Below are 19,794 nucleotides of genomic sequence, written 5' to 3'. Positions count from 1 at the left end.
ACAAAGGGTCTTCAGTTGGATAACAACGGACTATCAAACACACAATACCAATAGCTGATTAAATCTAACCTGTGTGTGTATCTGTGTCCTCGAATGTGCGTCTGTCTGTTTACCATAGCCTCAGCTCATTTCACAGATACAAAGGATCCATATGAGCGCAGTGTTTAAAGAACCTCCCAGAATTTAAGCTGCGCAGATTCTTTCAATTAGCAAACTCCAAATATTTATGGAGTGAACATTTCCTCTCTGGAAGGAAGGAAAGTTTTGTGTGTGTGTCTGTCTCCTGTTGACTCACTCTGGGGTGTATTGATCCCCAGGGCTTATGCTTCATTTCACTTCAGCTCTGCCATCATCCTTCAAAAGCATATCTTTGCAGCATTTAGACTGTCACTTTCTATCAGAAATAGTCACAAAGCGGCAATATTCCAAAAGGCTATCCAGAGAAAAGAGGTAAGAAATGATGCCACGCCCATGCAATGGATTATATGCCCACAGATATAAATAGCCCTAATTCATCCATCCTTCCATCATTTCCTGTCTGAAGTCTAAAACACTTTATAGGGTAGAAAACTGATTCATTTCACCTCTTGGGTCTTTCATTTTGTACTAATTGTGTCTTCCAAATGGCGCTAACATGGCAAACATGGTCAAGAGGTCCAGTTTGGTGACTTGGATACGATGAGTTGACACCTACCACTCCTAATAATACATGATCCTAAAGTTACAATGTGTAAAATTTTAATAAGTCAGTGACAGTCACCTATGTCCAATGACAGCGATACTGAGGTGAGATTTTGAGGATATCCTGAACTTTTCTGTTGGAAAGCGCTGCTGTTTTTTGATGTTGTCAGCTGCTGTTAGCCAATGTTAGCAAAACCTTCTTTGAAATAGATCTAACACTGTTGGACTATGACACGATCTGAGAACGCAGAGAATATAGAGAGGTTTATGAGAGGAAACGTATGACACTCAAGCCTAATGTTAGCTGGCATAATGTGCTTATAACTAGCTGCTGTTGTTTAGCTAGCTCGCTGTAAACTGTTTGAAGACGTGAGGTTCATATGCCTAATCTACTGACAATAAGTCATTTTGACAATACCTTGAATAATACGTAAGTTTATTTACACTAATTAAAGTACATTTATGAGTACAGTATTGTTTTCTTCTTTTAATAATAAATGAAAAAAACAGCTGACTGTACCTTTAATTCTTCAAGTTTGTTGAGTTATTTATCAGGACCTGTATTTTTCATACATATTTGCAATGTGTTGGTTGTCTCTTATATCCTCATCCCAGTTACAGGGCTTTTTGGGAGAGTTTTTCTAATCCAAATTAAGGGTGTACCAAAAGGGACATTTTGTAGAGCTCATTCATTCATCCACCAATTTTCTAACCACTAGCCATTGAGTGAAATTTATAATTTGTGATATTTCTCTATGTAAACTAAATGAGTTTATTTAATCTAAAGGGACAAAGTGCTCCAATATCATTTTTAAAATCTTATAAAAAAAAAAAAGCAACGAAACTGTGATTGTCCTAGGCCGCTAAAGAAGCACGAGAAGAACTGCAATAGGAATAGAGATGTGACTATTTTTCAGTTTTCCCCTCCCCCACATACACACACTAAGACACACATGCGTAAAATGACAAATAGCCTGTGACGTGCCTCTGTGAACATGGCACGAAAGGGCCCACTCCCTTTCCCCAGGGCTAATAAGGCACTGCAGTCTGCTCCTGGGCAGATCTCCCTGCTGAATCCAAATTTTACTACCAATAAAGGAAAAGTCTCATGCGAAACGACGCCTTTATTTCTGTTAGTGTTTGCAGTCGCCAGGTAGCAGAAACACAATAAGTGCACTTCATTATGTTTTCCTGATCCCCCAGGCCCACCGGTTTGCATGACTCAACATCTAAATGTGCAAAGAAGCAGAAAGGAAAAGGACTCACAATTGGTTGATTGGAATTCTGAAATCGGCCAATTACAAAGCTCAATTATATTACTTCCATCTCACATTCAGGTTTTGTTTGTGAAAGAATGCATCCGTGCGAGATACATAATTGAGATACTAGATTCCTATTGTAGCTCTACAGGCTCAGACTAAAAAAAAGGTAATTGTCTGTTACTGTTAGCTAGACAAAAATTGAAAATTCTTTGTTTTTAGTTTCCTGTCAGATCTGTTATCAAGTTACATTCAATATTTTCTTTGAGAGGGGGAAGCAGTCGACAGAGTTCTGCTTGCTCAGTGGAAAATGTGACAGGTGGCCTCGAATGTGAGTACGACACATTCAGGGTTTGAGTTATTCTTAAAGGTCTCCTGGATTTTGGTACGAGCACGAGAAGAAGAGGGAAGGAATGCATATTGATGCCGTAAACTTACACCATCCTTGTTTATTCAGATGGCTTTTCTCATGGTGAAGAGGGAGATCAAATAGGCACATCAATTATAAATTGTGCATAAATGTTACTGATGTGGCTCTTGCTTTTCGGGATACTAGAATAACTCAGCTCTATGGCTCCAGTGGGCCTTTGGACAAACAGAAGTGTGATGGTGGACAGCAAAAACTAAATGCTCCCTCTGGTCTGATGGTTGCACGGGGCTGTTGTGACGTTAAGTTTCTCACAACCGATACCAGACGCAGACAGCTCGACTGTCTAGAGCAAAAAATGTTCTCCATTCCTTTGACCAAGAGGCAGCCCAGAATATAAATCCTTGTATACGCTTGTCTTCTTTCTTTTCCTTCCTTCTTATTTTTGCTATCGAGATATAATATGGTGCCGACAGTGTTTGAGTAGCACTGGTCAAATGCAATTGAGAACACTATCAATCTTCCCATCCAGCTCTTGGTGAGAGAGCATATTTCCACTCTGCTGTTACCCATTTATTTTTGGACCATTGTTTCAAAGGCTTCAGTTTGGCATTTCCACTGCTGCTACTTTGGTTAGCATTTTAAGCCAGATGTGACCATATCTGGAAAAGTGAGTAGTTTCTCACGTGATTTCACGCGCACTTGATCGAGTTACTCACCATGTTGGACATAATATAGCGTACGGTCACTAGGGAAATATGTCTACTCCCTGACTCGTTGGCGAATTTCGCTACATCAGGCTGAAGATACTGTTCATGAACATGGGCAGGGTAAATACACTACCAAAAAAACTGGTCAAACACTCATTTTATACAATGTAGCAACATTTATTTCCATCCAGAGTTGCATTCATTTTTCCACATTAGCGATGGGAGAGTCGGACTATTGCGTACTCTTCCCCAGCAACTCCCAACAGTTCTCAGCGGGGTTAAGATCTCAACTCTGTGGTGCTCAATCTGTGTATAGAAGTGTATGCAACAGCTCCTGCTCCCTGAACCACTTTTTCACTGTTTGAACCCGCTGAATCCCAGCATTGACATCTGGGAATATTCCCATGTCATCAGGGAAGAAAAAATCCACTGATGGAAAAACTTGGTCAGTCAATATACTCAGGCAGTCAGTTGACCCAATCTTCTATTCACAGCTTCAGTTATGTTTGCCAGCCTAAATATATTAATCAGTAATGAACTATTTGCCTAGTTAAATCCAGGTGGTGATTTTTTGGGGGTCAGGAAGTTTATATAAATCACAACCTGGAAAGTCCTCTAGGCACCACCAGACACAAAGTAATGTGTAATAAGCTAACCACTTTATAAGTGAGCGATGTGTTAATGTGTCCATGTTTGAACTGATCAGATAGTCTGATGACTTGGCTTCTGCGAATGGCTGTTTTCTGGGATTTCAGTGAAGCCAGGACATCTCAAGGCTAAGATTTACATTTTTATCCTGCAAGCATGTTTGTGAATAAAGATCTTTTTAAAAGCATAAAAATGTCATCAGAGAATTTGCATTACAACAAATGTTTTCCATGTATTACAGTCCACATGGACTATGTTCTTGCATGCAACCAAAGCCTGCTCCAACGGTCAATAGCATTTGGACTACAAGCGCACTGCAAAGGCAAACCAGAAAGCTTCAGGTAAAGTTTCATGTAACACAATGTCAACATAGCTTATTCATATCTATTTCCGGAGATTTGCCATAAACAATTGCTGAACAGGATAGTGCCCACTTTTCAGTCAAAGCTGCAGTGCCTTTTATTTTGCATATTTTAAACTTCAATAGAAATTAAATAAATCATTAAAAAAAAAGACCGAAAAAAAAAAAGCGATTGAGTCACCCAAACATTGATGGGGACCTACAGTTTCTGGGACAGACTGGCTTCCTTTTTCATTTGGTTGCCACAAATAGACATTTTCTTTCTCCCTGAAGACATCAAGCTGTTCCAAAGTGCTCTCCCTCTCACATTATTAGTCTTCCTACCTGTTACAGCCCGCACACACACACACACACACACACACACACACACACACACACACACACCCACAGAGAGATCCGCTGATCCACTCTTGCTGTATACATCGTCTGGCCACACACAAGAGTCTACATATGGACCAACACACTTTTTGGATATAATTTCAGATCACATATCTTACTTTGGCCCTTCAGAAAATAACATCATACACAAGAGACCCTAAGATCTTTTCCTCTGTGTCTGAGTGAGGCGGACAGGGGGAGGCAGAGTCAACACTGATGGCTCGCACATGTGGCTGTGAAACAGGCAGCTCAGAGGCTGTATTTCAAACAGCAAGGAGGAGGTCTTCAGGCAGAGAGACACAAGGGATGACTGAGTGTGTAAATACGCACAAGGTGTTGATGTAGTGTCGAGTGTGTGCGTACAGTCATGCCTGCATCCTTCTAAGCACTGCATAAGGAAGTAATAACGCATGTAACCAGGTCCTTTATCTCATGCTCATCTTGCATCCTGATAGTTTTAATATAAACTTTTTGACATGGATTTTGGTTTTTCTCTTGCAATGCTAGATAGATGGGGTAAGGGTTGCAGGCTTTACAGAGCCATTTCAGTCAAAGACTACCTCCTCCCCCCGGGCACTGTATTTATCAGTTCAAGTCAATGCAGTGTCATTTTCACATCTTTCAGCCTTCATACTGAGCTCAAATTTCCACTAAAGCACACCCATCTGTCTCAGCACCAAAGAATAAAATGTTCACAGGAGGTTTGCTTATTACTGTGAGAACAGATCATACTCGTCTCAAAAGAGGTGTTTCTATTTGGCATTAAAATGGGATTTTTCGATAGTTTAATGGTTTGACATTGTATGGTAGTGAAGTTGCAGTAATTATCTAAAGTAAGTACATTTGCCAAATAGAGGCATGCAAATTTAAACATAAGATTATTAAGATTTTCTGTTTTAATTCCAGGAGTTTATCAAAAGTACTGAATTACATTTATATCTATATATCTATATCTATCTATCTATCTATCTATATATATACATATATATATATATATTTTTTTATAATGAACAAACAAAAATAATTTTCATATAACAGTACATTTCTAATACTTGACTGCATTCATTGCAGTCAATGACTACACAAGCCTAGAGAGAAGACCCAACCGGTCGCAGCAGATGGCCCCGCCCCTCCCTGAGCCTGGTTCTGCCGGAGGTTTCTTCCTGTTAAAACAGAGTTTTTCCTTCCCACTGTCACCAAAGTGCTTGCTCATAGGGGGTTATATGATTGTTGGGTTTTTCTCTGTATGTATTATTGTAGGTTCTACCTTACAATTTAAAGTGCCTTGAGGAGACTGTTGTTGTGATTTGGCGCTATATAAATAAAATTGAATTGAATAGAATCTATTAACATCACCAAATGCTGCATTTCCTCCCTGACGACGTTCAGTCAAGACTTTGGTCAGATTGAACAGCACAATCTGTCTCATGAGGCATCGATGGACTGAACTCCTTTATATCTTATCCCTCACAAATACCAACGCATGACAATAATTTTAAAAAAGGAGAGTAAAAATAACTAAAACTAACTATGCTAACTAAATGCACTGCAAAACCCTACATTCACACGTGTCAGTTTGAGTAAATACAATAATCAAGAAGTCGCACGGGACACATTTAAAGTAGTCATTTTCATATATTTGTATATGTTCATATATTATACATTTAATACAGGCACAATAAGAAATCATAAAATAGAGACAAAAAGTGGCAGAAATATTGGTAAAAACATATGAGAATCATTTACACAATCTTGCTCTTTTTAAACTCTGTCTGATACAACAAATAAAGAAAAAGAGTGGAAAGTGACCATAAAAGGAGCTTTGGGGGTACAATTTGAGTGTTTTAGGGACAGCAAGAACCAGCTTGCTGACACTGAATGCAGAATCTCCCTACTCTTTTTTTTTTTTTTTTAAACCAATGATACAACTAATTCAGAGGGAACACAGTGTGACACGCGATAGTACAATTCCAGGACTTTGTGTAAACTCATTTCAAATGCCTTCAAAATATTTGGCTTATTAAAGAGTCAGGTACAAAATTTATTTCTACAAACACTTAAATGAGTTTTCCTAATCTATTTAGGAAGTTAATCTTAAAGGCATTAAGAGTCAAAACTAAAAAAAAAGATGATTACATGAATCACCCTGGCCAGATATGATGACTGAAATAAAATAATCCTTCTATTTCTACAAGTTGCGAGACACTTAAATCAAGTATCATCATGAGCCTAAAACACCTGTAAACCAGTCAAAATCTACAATGAACCCGGTTCATTAGCACTGAGGACACAGTCGTATCTGAGAGGTCAGTTGGCCACGTGTTGCACAGTGTATCAATCTCCTCTCATTAAAGGTTTCAATAATTTTCAATCACAGCTTTCAGGCAATTTATCATTCATTCCTCCAAACATATCACATTCCAACACATTAACCAATTTCAGGACCATGCCAAGGATGAAGTCGACAGGGGAGGGGGGAAAAACAAGAAGAACAAAGGGCAAAATATTCAGTTAAGAAGTAAAACAGCCTCTACAGCACTATTCCTCCATTAGTAAAAGACAAGAAAGAAGCACCAAGAGTCAGTTGTGGCCATTTCCCCACACATCCACGTGTTGTTCACAGCTACAAGACGCTGTACTTTCCCCCCAGCTCACTCTGGGTAAGAAGCAGGACAGGCCAGTGATGTGCGACAGAGGCAACGGCAGTGCTGTGTGACAGTATCACTAGATTACTTGGTATTAAGTAATCATGATAAGGCATTTCAATCATTAATTTGGCCTCAAGGTGCTACTTTTCACCAACATCGTCTGCTGTGTGGTGAGAGTAAGAGATCGGATGAGCTTCAAAGGCTAAAAATTGATAAAAGAGTACAATGATTAAACTCAGTCCAAATGATCATTCGTTTCTGGAAGACACGTTACAAAGCGGAGACGTTTTCCCTTCGATATCCAAATAAAAGAGTAAAAAAAACAAACAAAGACATAAATGGCACGTTGTTGGTGCTATTCTCAATGACAGGAAATGAAAGGAACAGATAAAAGTTAGATTCAGGCACATTTCAATACTAACACAGAAGTATGTTAAAAAATAAATCACTGGCAGCTCTTACAAAAGCTGCCAACTTCAATTTAGAGAAATGTCCCTTGATTCTTTTTTATATCTATCTATATATAGATAGATAAAACATATGACTTTTGACACAATGTTTTACAGTCAATTAAAAGGCTTAAAAACACAAGGCATGACTAAAAGGGGGGTTTACAAAGGAAAATGTTAAAAATTTTTAAATAAGCACACTGACAGCGGTAAGGGTGATTGTTCAAAAGGACTCTGATATTCAACCACAGAGAAATGCAGCTTCAAACCCCAAACACTAACAGAATTTTTTTGCCTGTTGTTCCACAGTATAAGAGGAGGCACTGAGGTCAGATCATTATTGGTTTTGCTTCTTTCTTTTTTTTTTTGCATTTTCCGAAAGCAAAATATTTTATAAAGATTAAGCCTGTGCTGCAAGTCTGCGAGTTCAGATTTTACCTTCATTGCACCAGTTTAAAAAAAAAAAGTGAAAGTGAAGAAGCTGATTTGTGAGCCGAGTCAAAGGTGGTCGAGCAGAATATTCAGCATTATTATTTACAGTTTGGACAGAGAAAGAGAGAAATTGTTTTCTTTTATATTCCTTACAGGTTCTTGGAAATTATATATAAGAGCAAAAAGAGCATCTGAAAGGTTGTTAGTGCACTTTTTTTCTGTTTTTTATGATTTCAAATACAACATAGAGCCATAAACTGTTTCTGACTATACAAAAAAGGATTTGATCGGAAAGAATTATTAGACTTATCTACACATTTCCTGAAATCTCATCTTAGTTTTCTTTTCTTTTTAACAGTGTTCAATACTCAGTGCTGTTTAGTTTTGTAGTGAGAGTCTCGCTTCCTGGGTGTGACAGGAGGTGATCCAGAGGTTCAGGGGGCCTTTGCGAGTGAGTCGGCAGGTTTTGCTCTTGGGTTTCTTGGCGACCGCGATGATGGGTCACCTCAGCAATCTGCCATATAACGCCCTGTGGACAAAAGATGTGAAATTTGAGTCATTAAATAGTGCCACCTAGTACATGTAGACCATCAAGCTTTTTACACACCTGTGGCAAATCTCTTCTTGCTGAGGGAAAGTCTGTATCCGGCCCCCTGCAGCTCCATGTCCACTCCTGACAGGGTGCTCCCCTCATTCATAAACTGCACTGCCAGAGTGGAGGGGTGCGATGGGCCATTTGACAGTTCAAACTTGGCCCTCAGGGACCCGGCACCTAGAATCAAACACAAACGAGTAGGCTCACTTACAAGGGACTGATCCAGTTCTAGTGCTTGCTGCAGGATTTTGCACAAACTTTGATGCAAAACATTCATAAACTCAAAAAAAGATTTCTTACCATCGTTTTCAGACTTTTCTGAGATGTCAGTCAGCCTCCACAGACACTTACTCTGCTCTGAATTCCTAAAAATGGAATAAGGAAATAACACCCTATAACATCACGCTTTAATGATTGTAGCGTATGTATGTATATTTGTGTGCGTCTTTCTCCTCCTAGATAAGCAGACCAATCTTGATGAAACTTTGCATAAACACTGCCCGGAGCATTGAAAGTGGCATCATCTATATGGTATATACAAATATTTTATACAAATCAAACTATTGTGTATATTTGTACATTGTTTGTTTGTCGACTTTTAGTGTGTGCGTGCTACCTTGATTTAGTTTGTGGATGGTCTATGTTTCTTCCACATCGTATTTTCACAGACAATGCAAATTTTTAATCTTCTAATCATCTATATTGATGATTTATCGTTAATTTTACAATAATATTTACATTATTTTGATTCATTTTTCATATTACATATTTATATTCTGACAAAATATCCCATCTGACAATCCATGTAAGACTTCTGTGCCATTGCATGACTAAAGTGCCACAACGGCGGCAGTATCATAGCAACAACAGGAGGGGGGTGCAAGTCAATCAATACTGCTGGCCCATAACAATTACATGTTGCTCTCCTGCTAACGGTGCCAAGAGGCACTACGTCTCACCATATGGAGTTAGGCAGAGACTGCATGTTGGTGACTCCTCCATCAACAGGCACTAAGATCTGTACGTTGGTGAGTGGACTGGGTGAGTCCATGGACTCGGGGTTGTAGCGGTAGTCTATCCGCAGGTCCGTTGTACTTGCTGTACATTTCCAGTATACGGCCAGGTTTAGCGGGGTGGAATGGATCCCATCAGACATCACCTGGACACATCAATAAAGAATATGTAGCAATTTTTCCACAATATTACATCTCTGTGTGTTATCCATTTGTTGGACTGCTATGATGCTAGTTTTTAAGGAAGTGTTTTTAAAAATGCTCTAAGTATTGGTATGCAATGTTCTATGACCACAGTAACCCAGACCAGGGTGACCACCACCGACAGGTTCAGTGGATTAACACTGATCGTGTCGTGATGATGCAATGCTTTGCTGAGAAATGTTGGATTCTGAAGTCTTTTTCTTCTCTTTCAGAAAGAAAAGTCTTAGCCTGAAATACAATTATCATATCTGGTTTATTTTTTTCATGCAGTTCTTGCTGACTGACCTGGTATTTCAGGATGTCTACATTATAGTAGGAAGCTGAAGGACTCTGTTCTGAGGCTTTTCTGAGGTAGGACGTCAGTGCTTGCATGTTGAACCAGAAATCCTTGGAATCTGAGTCACTTTGAGAGGGATCACTAGAAAAAAGCAAAACAGTCAGAAAGATGAATACACACACATACACACAAGTAATAATAATCACAGGCTCAATTATTCATTGCGCTTCTTGGCTTTGTGTGTAGAGCTCCAACAGCTTGGAAAAAATGACCCTGTTATATCCAACCAGCTACTAAATCATGAATTCCATTTGATTCAATTAGTCCTGCCATGTGGTCTGAGGATAACCGAGAGGAACCAGAGCGGGAAATGTTCAAATAAACAGAAAAAAGATGTGGTTCTTCATTAATTTTCGGGAACAATACACTTTTAAAATAGAAGCAACTAATTTGGTACCTTATTGAAGCTTTAATTAAAAAGCTTTGCCTGAGACTGAAGAAGTAAGATGTGGAATAAGATGTTGAACAAATAAAGTGTTGAATGAGCACTGTCTGTGACCTTTTTTTTGTCCTTTGCCATTTAAGGCATCTTTTTGAAGAGACACAGGCTGCTGAGAACCTGGCTGTCTGGTGGAAAATACTTCCCTGACAGCTTAATACTAGGTTCATGTCAGATTACTAATTGAATTTCCTCTCACTGACGCAGACTGCATTTCCGTCATTCTCGCTCATATCACCGAGTCCAAGGTCCTCTTTCACTCTATCACTGTCAAGTTATCGATTCAACAGCTCAGCTAAGATGGTTAATTATAAAGCAAAACAAAACCGGGTTGTACTTTAGCTTTTTCTCGATACCTCACCTGTATAACAGCTGTTGGTTGGGTAGGATCTGCTCCAGCCTGCTGGTGTTCTTCAGCTTGAAGGTGAGGACGGCTGGGGAGGGGTTGGTAGTGAACACCTTGATGATGCCCATTGGAAACGACAGTGTCATGTCTCCAGTGATCTTCACAATGCACCTGTAGAAAACCACCAATGGTTTAGCATGTTAAGCTGAAGTGAACTTTTTAATAGAGACTTTTTCCCAAAGTGCACAACAGTCGCATGTAAAACCAGTAGGACCAACATGGCTCCTAACTTTTTTCATCAAATACTACTATTGTCTTTAATATTTAATTATTTTAAGCTAACAACTTGTTTTGTAATGGTAGTTTTACTTTTAATTAAAAAGTAATTTTATTCATAATTTCAGCTAGCTAATTTACATTGTTTATCCATTAGGTTTAGCAAACTGTTTAATTTGTACACTTAGCTAACAATTTAAATGCTAACCACATTTAATTTTTGGGGGGAATTTTTGTTTAAAAACTCCAAAAAACAAATGTACTCAATTTCATATATTAAAATTTAAGCTAGCTATTAAATGACTTAAGTCTACCAAATAAAACGTGGAGCGACCCACTGTGGTGACCCTTTGCAACAGTGGAGCAGCTGAAAAATTAGCTTTTTATCCATCAAGTTTAACTAACTAGGGCAGGGATAGCTCAGTAGGTAGAGTGGTGGCCCCATGATCGGAAGGTCGGGGTTTCGACTCCACTGAACGGCTACCCTGAGGTACCCTTGAGCAAGGTACCGTCCCTACACACCGCTCCCCGGGCGCTGCACTGGTGGCTGCCCACTGCTTCACTGGGTGAATGGGTTAAATGCAGAGGAACTATTTCCCTATGGGGACTAACACGCACACTTTTTTTTTAAACAATATATTCTTTTTACTCATAATTTTGGCTAACTGTTGATGCCTAACACTAGAGTAGCAAGTCCCGCAACTTGCGACTATAAAAATAATATATATATTGGTAGATGAACTGAATTTTTTGCTGTCAGAGACTGACTGCAAAAATCTGTCACCAAACAAATGTGGCCGACTGCAATCACTCTCAGAAAAACTGGCAAAGGTTTGCTAATAATTGCAGTCTATCAATTTAATAAATGCTTACAGACTGCTGACATGTTACATTGGAGCCAGTATGCAGTAATGACTGCAACTCAATAAAGGGACTCAACTCAATTAGTTGCCAAATAGTTAAATTCTGGCTCTATTCCTACAGAAAAGCTGCCAAAAAGCCATGTCATTTTGCAGTGAAATTGCACGTCAAAATGTCAGTATTTATATCTGTGAAAGCACACTATTGGCTAACAATTAAAAGGTTGGCTAAATTCTTTGTGAACTATTTAAATCATTCATTCAGATTTTTTCCACTACATCATCACATCCTCCTAAATAATTCTTCTTGGCCACTACTATTTATTGCTCATCCATTACTGTTAGTTACTATTACTGTTTTTGCTTAGTTCTTCAAATAAATCCACAAAAATGGACCGCACATCACTGCAAACAGATTATGATTTATACAACCATCACCAACACGCCATCATAACAATTATCATTTTAACTTTCTGGTACATAACATTACAGACAGCCCAAAATGAGTTACAAGCTGTGTAGAAGTCCTTGAGGAACATCTTTAACACAGAGTTCATCTGTTAGTTTTTTGATTATTCTACGAGTCACCAAAAAGCTAGAAAACTTCAAAACGAGCAGCCCCCTGGTTTTGTACACCAGCCAAAGATTTTCTATTTATTTTAATCTAATAATATAAAATTTAAAGATACACCTTTGAGAACCTGGAATTAGCAAATGTATTCAATTATCTAATCATTTCTTTAATATAAAAAAAATCTACAAATGACAAATTTAGTCCAGTTGCAGGTCTTTCTTTAGCACTAGTAATTCATGTTTTAAATAACCACAACAACGAAAGCTCTATCAAAGACAGGAATAGCTTGCAAACATTTTTTTGTGTAAAACCATGTCACGGCTTGTTAAAAGAATATTTTTCTCTTTAATGTATATTCCTGTTGGAGATTTGTGTTTCAGAAATTCTATATACTTTGAGGCTCTAATGTAGAGCCAGTGTAGGGGTGAGAGGTGTATACTTTTAGCAGAAGTCTGGCCTAAGTTGTGGTGGTAATGGCCCACAGTAGGTCTCAACCTTGTACTCCATCTCTGCTCCATTGCTTATGAAATGTTCCATTTGCTAATCCCTGCAAAAATAAGCCTTCTGCACAGCAGCAATTTAACAGCAGTTAACCAATAAAAGGCTGTATGTTTTCTCTGCCCCAGACTATAATCTGCTCCACGGAGGTTATCCACTCTGAAAGAATGGTGTCAGACTAACGCAAAACATTCCACACATGCAGAGCCAACGGGAGATAACACTCAGCAAAACGCAAGTCCAAAGGCTCATGGAGTGTGTACTGCACATTTGGCTAGGTACAACCATGTATACCACTGTGTACTGTATAACTCACAGCACCAACTTGAACATGTTATTGTTCAACTTCAAATAAAAACAATGTCTGTATGACCGCAGGTCCAAGTCCGGGTCTTGGAGCAGCAGGAGGTCATGTGAGACTCACTTAGTGGGATCAGCTCCTTTGAAGTAAGCATTAACCGATTCTGTGAAGGCCACAGCAATGGGCAAAGCATCTTGGGATGCCAGGGTCACAGGGCTGGGACCGCGAGACGTCCCTGAGAACGAGAAAGGCACAGAGTTAGAGGTCTGTTGACTCAGCTGCAGATCAGACTTACACAAGAGTCCCAAAGCTCACATCAGAATTAGGAATTTTTGATCATGCAAAGGTGCACTATATAATTATTGCATTTCATAAGGTCAGCCATCATACACTGCAAATCAGTATATTTAGTTATTTTTCAGTAAGAGGATGGGAGATTGTTTAGATGCTTGTGGTGCTTACGTTAAAATACTATAAGTAATAAGTACTATTAGGCAGTCAGGACAATCTTAGACAGCAGTCAAGTTATTCCTCGCTATATCACTTTAACAAACAAATATTTATCAGGTTAGGAGCTGATCCTGACAAATGTGAGAATCAGGTTTAAAATGTCAAAAACAAAACTCACAAACAAGACAGAAAACTGCAACCACGGCAAAGCAAGAGATTGGACTGTCCATCCATCCGGCCCATTCAGCAGACTGGTGTTAGTTTTAGCTAAGAGCCCGCTAATATGAACTTCAACCATACCTGCTGGAGTTTCACACCGCTTCTCAAAGGTAGGCAGCTTCGCTATGAACATATCATCCTCTTTATGCCGAATTAAAGGCATAAAAGAGGGAAAAGAGGAGATACACAAAACCCAGAGAGAAGAAATGTGAGGAAGTGATGCAAAGCACAGTTCCTATATATGTGATGATGGCAGGTGAGCCCTGAGCTGATCAGTCTGATATAACTGCATATAAAGATGATAAAAGTCAGTGTAATGCATGTAGAGTAAACCCACAGTGGTAGGAGGCAGGAAAAAAAAAGGAAGACTCACTTTGGTTTAGTGGAAAGAAAGGAGAGAGGGAGAGCAACTCTGGCTCTGGGGAGGAGAGGGGGAGAGCAAAGGTGTGCTCAGCTCCTGTAAGGAGAGGAGTGAATGAAGGAAAGCGAGGGCGGGGGGATGACAGTGTACACTGTACTGCAAAGACAAAAGGATGTGACAGACTGGTGAGGAGCTGAAGAAAAGGAAAATAAAAGAAAAATTATTACAAGAAAGAGCCTTTAAATACGTGTATACTGAGGGAGCGTTCCTACCGACAGTGGGGGTGTTGCCAGCACTGAGTGAGGCGTTGGAGGACAAAGAGGAAGAGCTCTCTGCCCGGGCGAGGGGTGCAGTCGGAGTAGGGCTAGATGCTTTAGGTGGACTGAATGGCCTTACCTGCGTTAAAGGGATTCAGATAGATGCCTTTTAGAATATATGGATATAATTTGAACAGCAATAAATGTATGCAACACATATGTTTCCATTACAATTTCATTGATTCCTGTGAGTTTTCCAGCCGGGAGTTTGGGCCTGGAGGAGGGTCGTGGAGGAGGCACCAAGGCTCCAGGTGCCAGAGGGGTTGTAGGTCGGTTTGGTACTGGCACTAAACACAGAAACACATATTTGTTCTGGTCAGTGCTACTTAAACTGCATGAAAACTGGGTATGAAAAAACATCTTTATACTGCATGAAATTCATACAGTTAGATACAGCAAACTCATGCAGCATGACCTCTTTTTTTTTTTTTAACACACAAGTGCAAAAAAATTAAAATTAAATAGCAAAAACAACAGAAAACAAGTAAAAGACATTCCAAAATAAATGGCACAAAATAAACCCAAAGACAAACAAGCAAACGGAGTCATGAGTTACACAAAATAACACAAAAAAACAGAAAACATTTGCAAATAACATGTAACCTCCACACTTAATCATAAAATAAATAAGAACTTACATTTAAATAAAAAGAAAATATCAAAATAATCTAGCAAACCTCAGGCAAAAGGCAGCAGTTTCTAGCAGCAGTTACCATTGAATATTTTGCTTGTTGGAGCTGCAGCCCTATCTGTAATCCCAGAGAAGACATCAGTGAAAGAGAGGCTGCTGTCATCTCGGCTGCTCGCTGCTTTGTAGAAGGCATCAGCAGACTCATCGGACAGGAAGTGACCTGACCTACTGGAACCTGACTGTTTTTTTTGAAGCTCCTTCACAGATGACCCAGAGCTCTGACAGCGAGGTGGAGGTGGAGCAAAATTATCACTGAAGGCAATCCACTGGCTCTGGGCCCAGGAAACAGAGGAGAAGGTGTCTGCGCTCTTTGGAGGGCTGGGTGTGTCTGAGTTTTTGATGGGGTCGACTGGCTCAGTTGGCCGGGTGATGGGGGCACTCTGGGCCCTCGCCGGTACGGGCTTAAGTGCTTGAAAAGGGTTTTCTGGTGAATCCCAGGGAGAGGACGTAGATGACGAGAAAGAGTAAACATCTTTGGACTGCTGGCTCTCTGCCAAGGGAGGGTAGCGCTCCCGTTGTGGCACTGTCTCAGCTGAAGGGGGCAACGTGATTGACAGTGGGAGGGTAAACATGACAAATGCAAAGTGGTTGGGTTTAGACGGACAGACAGCAGATATACTCTAATGCACAGTTAACAGTAATAAACTGCATATTTTATTACTTACTATTTATATTTTATAAATATTTTAACAAAAATCAAATATAAAATGTTACTGTTAACAGGTATTTGTATTATTATTCTTATAGTTAGAAAAAATGTGAGAATAGGACACACACACACACACACACACACACACAAAACATACCAGCATGATTTAGTATGTGTTCAAAGTAGCATCAAGTCAATCAGCTGAGAATGGGGACATTATCTATGCATTGCAATCTGAACAAGAACTTGAAATTGAGCAAATTTTAAACGTTTTTTAACTGTTTTTTCTGTCGACTGACTAATCAGACACACTGAGCATATCATTAGTTCACGTTGGACATTAAGTCAGGCTTAGCTGACCACAATCCCGGCCCACATCAGCTGATGGCTCAGCTGATACCAATCAGCATCCAACTGGCAAATCTCATTTACGACACTCTGTATAAGCTGCTTTACCATGATGCACACTCCGAGCTGCTTTGCAACCCACCCTGACCCCAGCTCCTCCTTTCATGCTGTGTCTGACTTCATCAGTGTCAAGCTCTGATGTCATTGTCTCCTTTTCTGTGCTGTACTGTAGCCTTGCTGCTCTCTTCACCTCCAACTTCAGATGTAAGTGCCTGGATGTGTGGGGAGGTCTCAGGACAGAGTCAAACACCAAATAAATTACTGCTGGTGGAAATAAGTAGGTTGTTTTGACTATAGAGGCCCTGACTGAACATTTGGCTGTTTTGTGATGCAATCTTGTTCCTGAAATAAATCTTAACTTTGCATCATGTTAATGAGACCACTTTGGCACTGTCATTGTACCTGTATATGATTGTTTAACCATACAGCAAAGAATACGGAGAGACTTATTTTGTGTAACGGCTCAGACACCCAGGAGTAAGAAGAAAAACAACTTTCTTGCAACAAGCAAAAATCGGGGGTTGCACAGCAATTTCATTGAGGTTTTTGTTGCTGTTGCCTGTCTCATTGGAATGGGGGACTCAGCTTAACCGGCTGATAGTTAGTTGTATTCTGGTTACATTCTTATATAAAAGTAAGGTTGCAAAGCTCCTGTGTCATCTTGCCATAAATTTTGGTCATGCCACAGCCTCCTATCACTGTTTTCCATAGTGTGACTGTAGCACAACGACGCTTTTATGCCTGCTGTGTGGTCCCTGGCGAGTTGCACCATACAACAGTTAAGTTAACATTAAATAATGTTACTCCGGCTTTCACAAGCTACCATTTCAGCTGGTTGCACAACTCTCGATTTTTCTAGCCTGGCATGATGTGCTGCTGCCGACAAAGTGGTGGGTATACCAAGACTTTAATGATCCAAAATGAAAAACTAATTTTAAAGTGTAACCAATTTAAATTTATGCTGTCTCTAAATTCAATGATCTTTTGACACATAACGTATTAACTTGTGAAAGTTAATGCATATCTTTTCTTCTCCACAAAAGAAGTGATTCATCTGCTTTCACAAGTTAATACATGACTTTTTGTTGACATGAAAAGCATCTACAATTGATATTAAGAATTACAGTGGAAGAACAAGCAGGCAGTAAAATGTCTATTTTTTGAGGACTGTAAATTGTAAATGTGAGAATATATGAAAGCTGTTTTTTATGACTCCAATGTCTTTTTTTTTTGCATCCAGCTTTTAATTAAAGTAAAGAAAGTCTGGAGAAAAAAAAAGAATTACAGTGGCTTGCAAAAGTATTCGGCCCCCTTGAACTTTCCCACATTTTGTCACATTACAGCCACAAACATGAATCAATTTTATTGGAATTCCACGTGAAAGACCAACACAAAGTGGTGTACACGTGAGAAGTGGAACGAAAATCAGACATGATTCCAAACATTTTCTACAAATAAATAACTGAAAAGTGGGGTGTGCGTAATTATTCAGCCCCCTGAATCAATACTTTGTAGAACCACCTTTTGCTGCAGTTACAGATGCCAGTCTTGTAGGGTTTGTCTCTACCAGCTTTGCACATCTAGAGACTGAAATCTTTGCCCATTCTTCTTTGCAAAACAGCTCCAGCTCAGTCAGATTAGATGGACAGCATTTGTGAACAGCAGTTTTTAGATCTTGCCACAGATTCTTGATTGGATTTAGATCTGGACTTTGACTAACACATGGATATGTTTTGTTTTAAATCATTCCATTGTTGCCCTGGCTTTATGTTTAGGGTCATTGTCCTGCTGGAAGTTGCAACCTCCGCCCCAGTCTCAAGTCTTTTGCAGACTCCAAGAGGTTTTCTTCCAAGATCGCCCTGTATTTGGCTCCATCCATCTTCCCATCAACTCTGACCAGCTTCCCTGTCCCTGCTGAAGAGAAGCACCCCCAGAGCACGATGCTGCCACCACCATATTTGACAGTGGGGATGGTGTGTTCAGAGTGATGTGCAGTGTTAGTTTTCCACCACACATAGCGTTTTGCATTTTGGACAAAAAGTTCCATTCTGGTCTCATCTGACCAGAGCACCTTCTTCCACATGTTTGCTGTGTCCCCACATGGCTTGTGGCAAACTGCAAACGGGACTTCTAAAGGTTTTCTGTTAACAATGGCTTTCTTCTTGCCACTCTTCCATAAAGGCCAACTTTGTGCAGTGCACGACTAATAGTTGTCCTATGGACAGATTCCCCCACCTGAGCTGTAGATCTCTGCAGCTCGTCCAGAGTCACCATGGGCCTCTTGGCTGCATTTCTGATCAGCGCTCTCCTTGTTCGGCCTGTGAGTTTAGCTGGACGGCCTTGTCTTGGTAGGTTTACAGTTGTGCCATACTCCTTCCATTTCTGAATGATCGCTTGAACAGTGCTCCGTGGGATGTTCAAGGCTTGGGAAATCTTTTTGTAGCCTAAGCCGGCTTTAAATTTCTCAATAACTTTATCCCTGACCTGTCTGCTGTGTTCTTTGGACTTCATGGTGCTGTTGCTCTTAGACAACCTCTGAGGCCGTCACAGAGCAGCTGTATTTGTACTGACATTAGATTACACACAGGTGCACTCTATTTAGTCATTAGCACTCATCAGGCAATGTCAACTGGGCAACTGACTGCACTCAGACAAAAGGGGGCTGAATAATTACACACACCCCACTTTTCAGTTATTTATTTGTAGAAAATGTTTGGAATCATGTCTGATTTTCGTTCCACTTCTCACGTGTACACCACTTTGTGTTGGTCTTTCACGTGGAATTCCAATAAAATTGATTCATGTTTGTGGCTGTAATGTGACAAAATGTGGAAAAGTTCAAGAGGGCCGAATACTTTTGCAAGCCACTGTACATCTATTTACAGTTGCTTAAAATCTGAGTAAATTTCAATTACGAGAAGACAATCTACTGGCTATTGTTACATTCACTTCAGTGTAGCACTAACAGGACTGTGAATATTCACTATAGCTATCAAAGAGCTTTAGTTACACAGAAACTCTGTGTATCCACAGTCTGTAGCCTAGCCTGTTGTCGCATTCTTACAGAAATACCACACATATTTGAAACTAAAACATATCCTCTTATTAGCAATAAATGTGCCAGGTGGTGACCCTGATTTTAGATAAGCTTATGGAAACACATCCTGATTATCATAGGCAGCATGAGTCACATGTGAAGTAGAATGCACTCCAAGGTTTAGTTAAGATGAAATGAAAAAAAAAACCCCTTATATAAAGATATATGCCATGCAAAAAGAAAAAAGAAAAAGAAAAGCGGTTGATGTCTGGTGCTGTTTGAAAAA

General features: G+C 39.7%; 1 protein-coding gene across 7 annotated transcripts in view; it reads right to left on the bottom strand.

Annotated features, from left to right (window-relative positions):
• Positions 1-6,019: 6,019 nt before the first annotated feature.
• Positions 6,020-19,794, bottom strand: part of fcho2 (FCH and mu domain containing endocytic adaptor 2) — a 50,288-nt gene continuing 36,513 nt past the window's right edge. For 2 of the 7 annotated variants that reach the window (XM_026173271.1, XM_026173272.1), the window contains 12 exons: positions 15,437-15,946; positions 14,895-15,010; positions 14,679-14,802; positions 14,419-14,562; positions 14,127-14,186; positions 13,500-13,611; positions 10,883-11,038; positions 10,031-10,163; positions 9,488-9,687; positions 8,829-8,893; positions 8,541-8,705; positions 6,020-8,462 (listed from right to left, as the gene is read on the bottom strand). In XM_026173271.1, the coding sequence (XP_026029056.1) occupies positions 8,440-8,462; positions 8,541-8,705; positions 8,829-8,893; positions 9,488-9,687; positions 10,031-10,163; positions 10,883-11,038; positions 13,500-13,611; positions 14,127-14,186; positions 14,419-14,562; positions 14,679-14,802; positions 14,895-15,010; positions 15,437-15,946 (1,808 nt within the window). In that variant the 3' untranslated portion in view covers positions 6,020-8,439. The remainder of the gene's footprint in view (positions 8,463-8,540; positions 8,706-8,828; positions 8,894-9,487; positions 9,688-10,030; positions 10,164-10,882; positions 11,039-13,499; positions 13,612-14,126; positions 14,187-14,418; positions 14,563-14,678; positions 14,803-14,894; positions 15,011-15,436; positions 15,947-19,794) is intronic. The other 5 variants (XM_026173274.1, XM_026173275.1, XM_026173273.1 and 2 more) reach the window with 4 other exon arrangements.

Source organism: Astatotilapia calliptera, chromosome 7, assembly GCF_900246225.1.
Source record: "Astatotilapia calliptera chromosome 7, fAstCal1.2, whole genome shotgun sequence".
Lineage (NCBI taxonomy): Eukaryota > Metazoa > Chordata > Actinopteri > Cichliformes > Cichlidae > Astatotilapia > Astatotilapia calliptera.
Note: the sequence above shows the minus strand (reverse complement) of the source record. Positions and strands in the feature narration are given on the sequence as shown.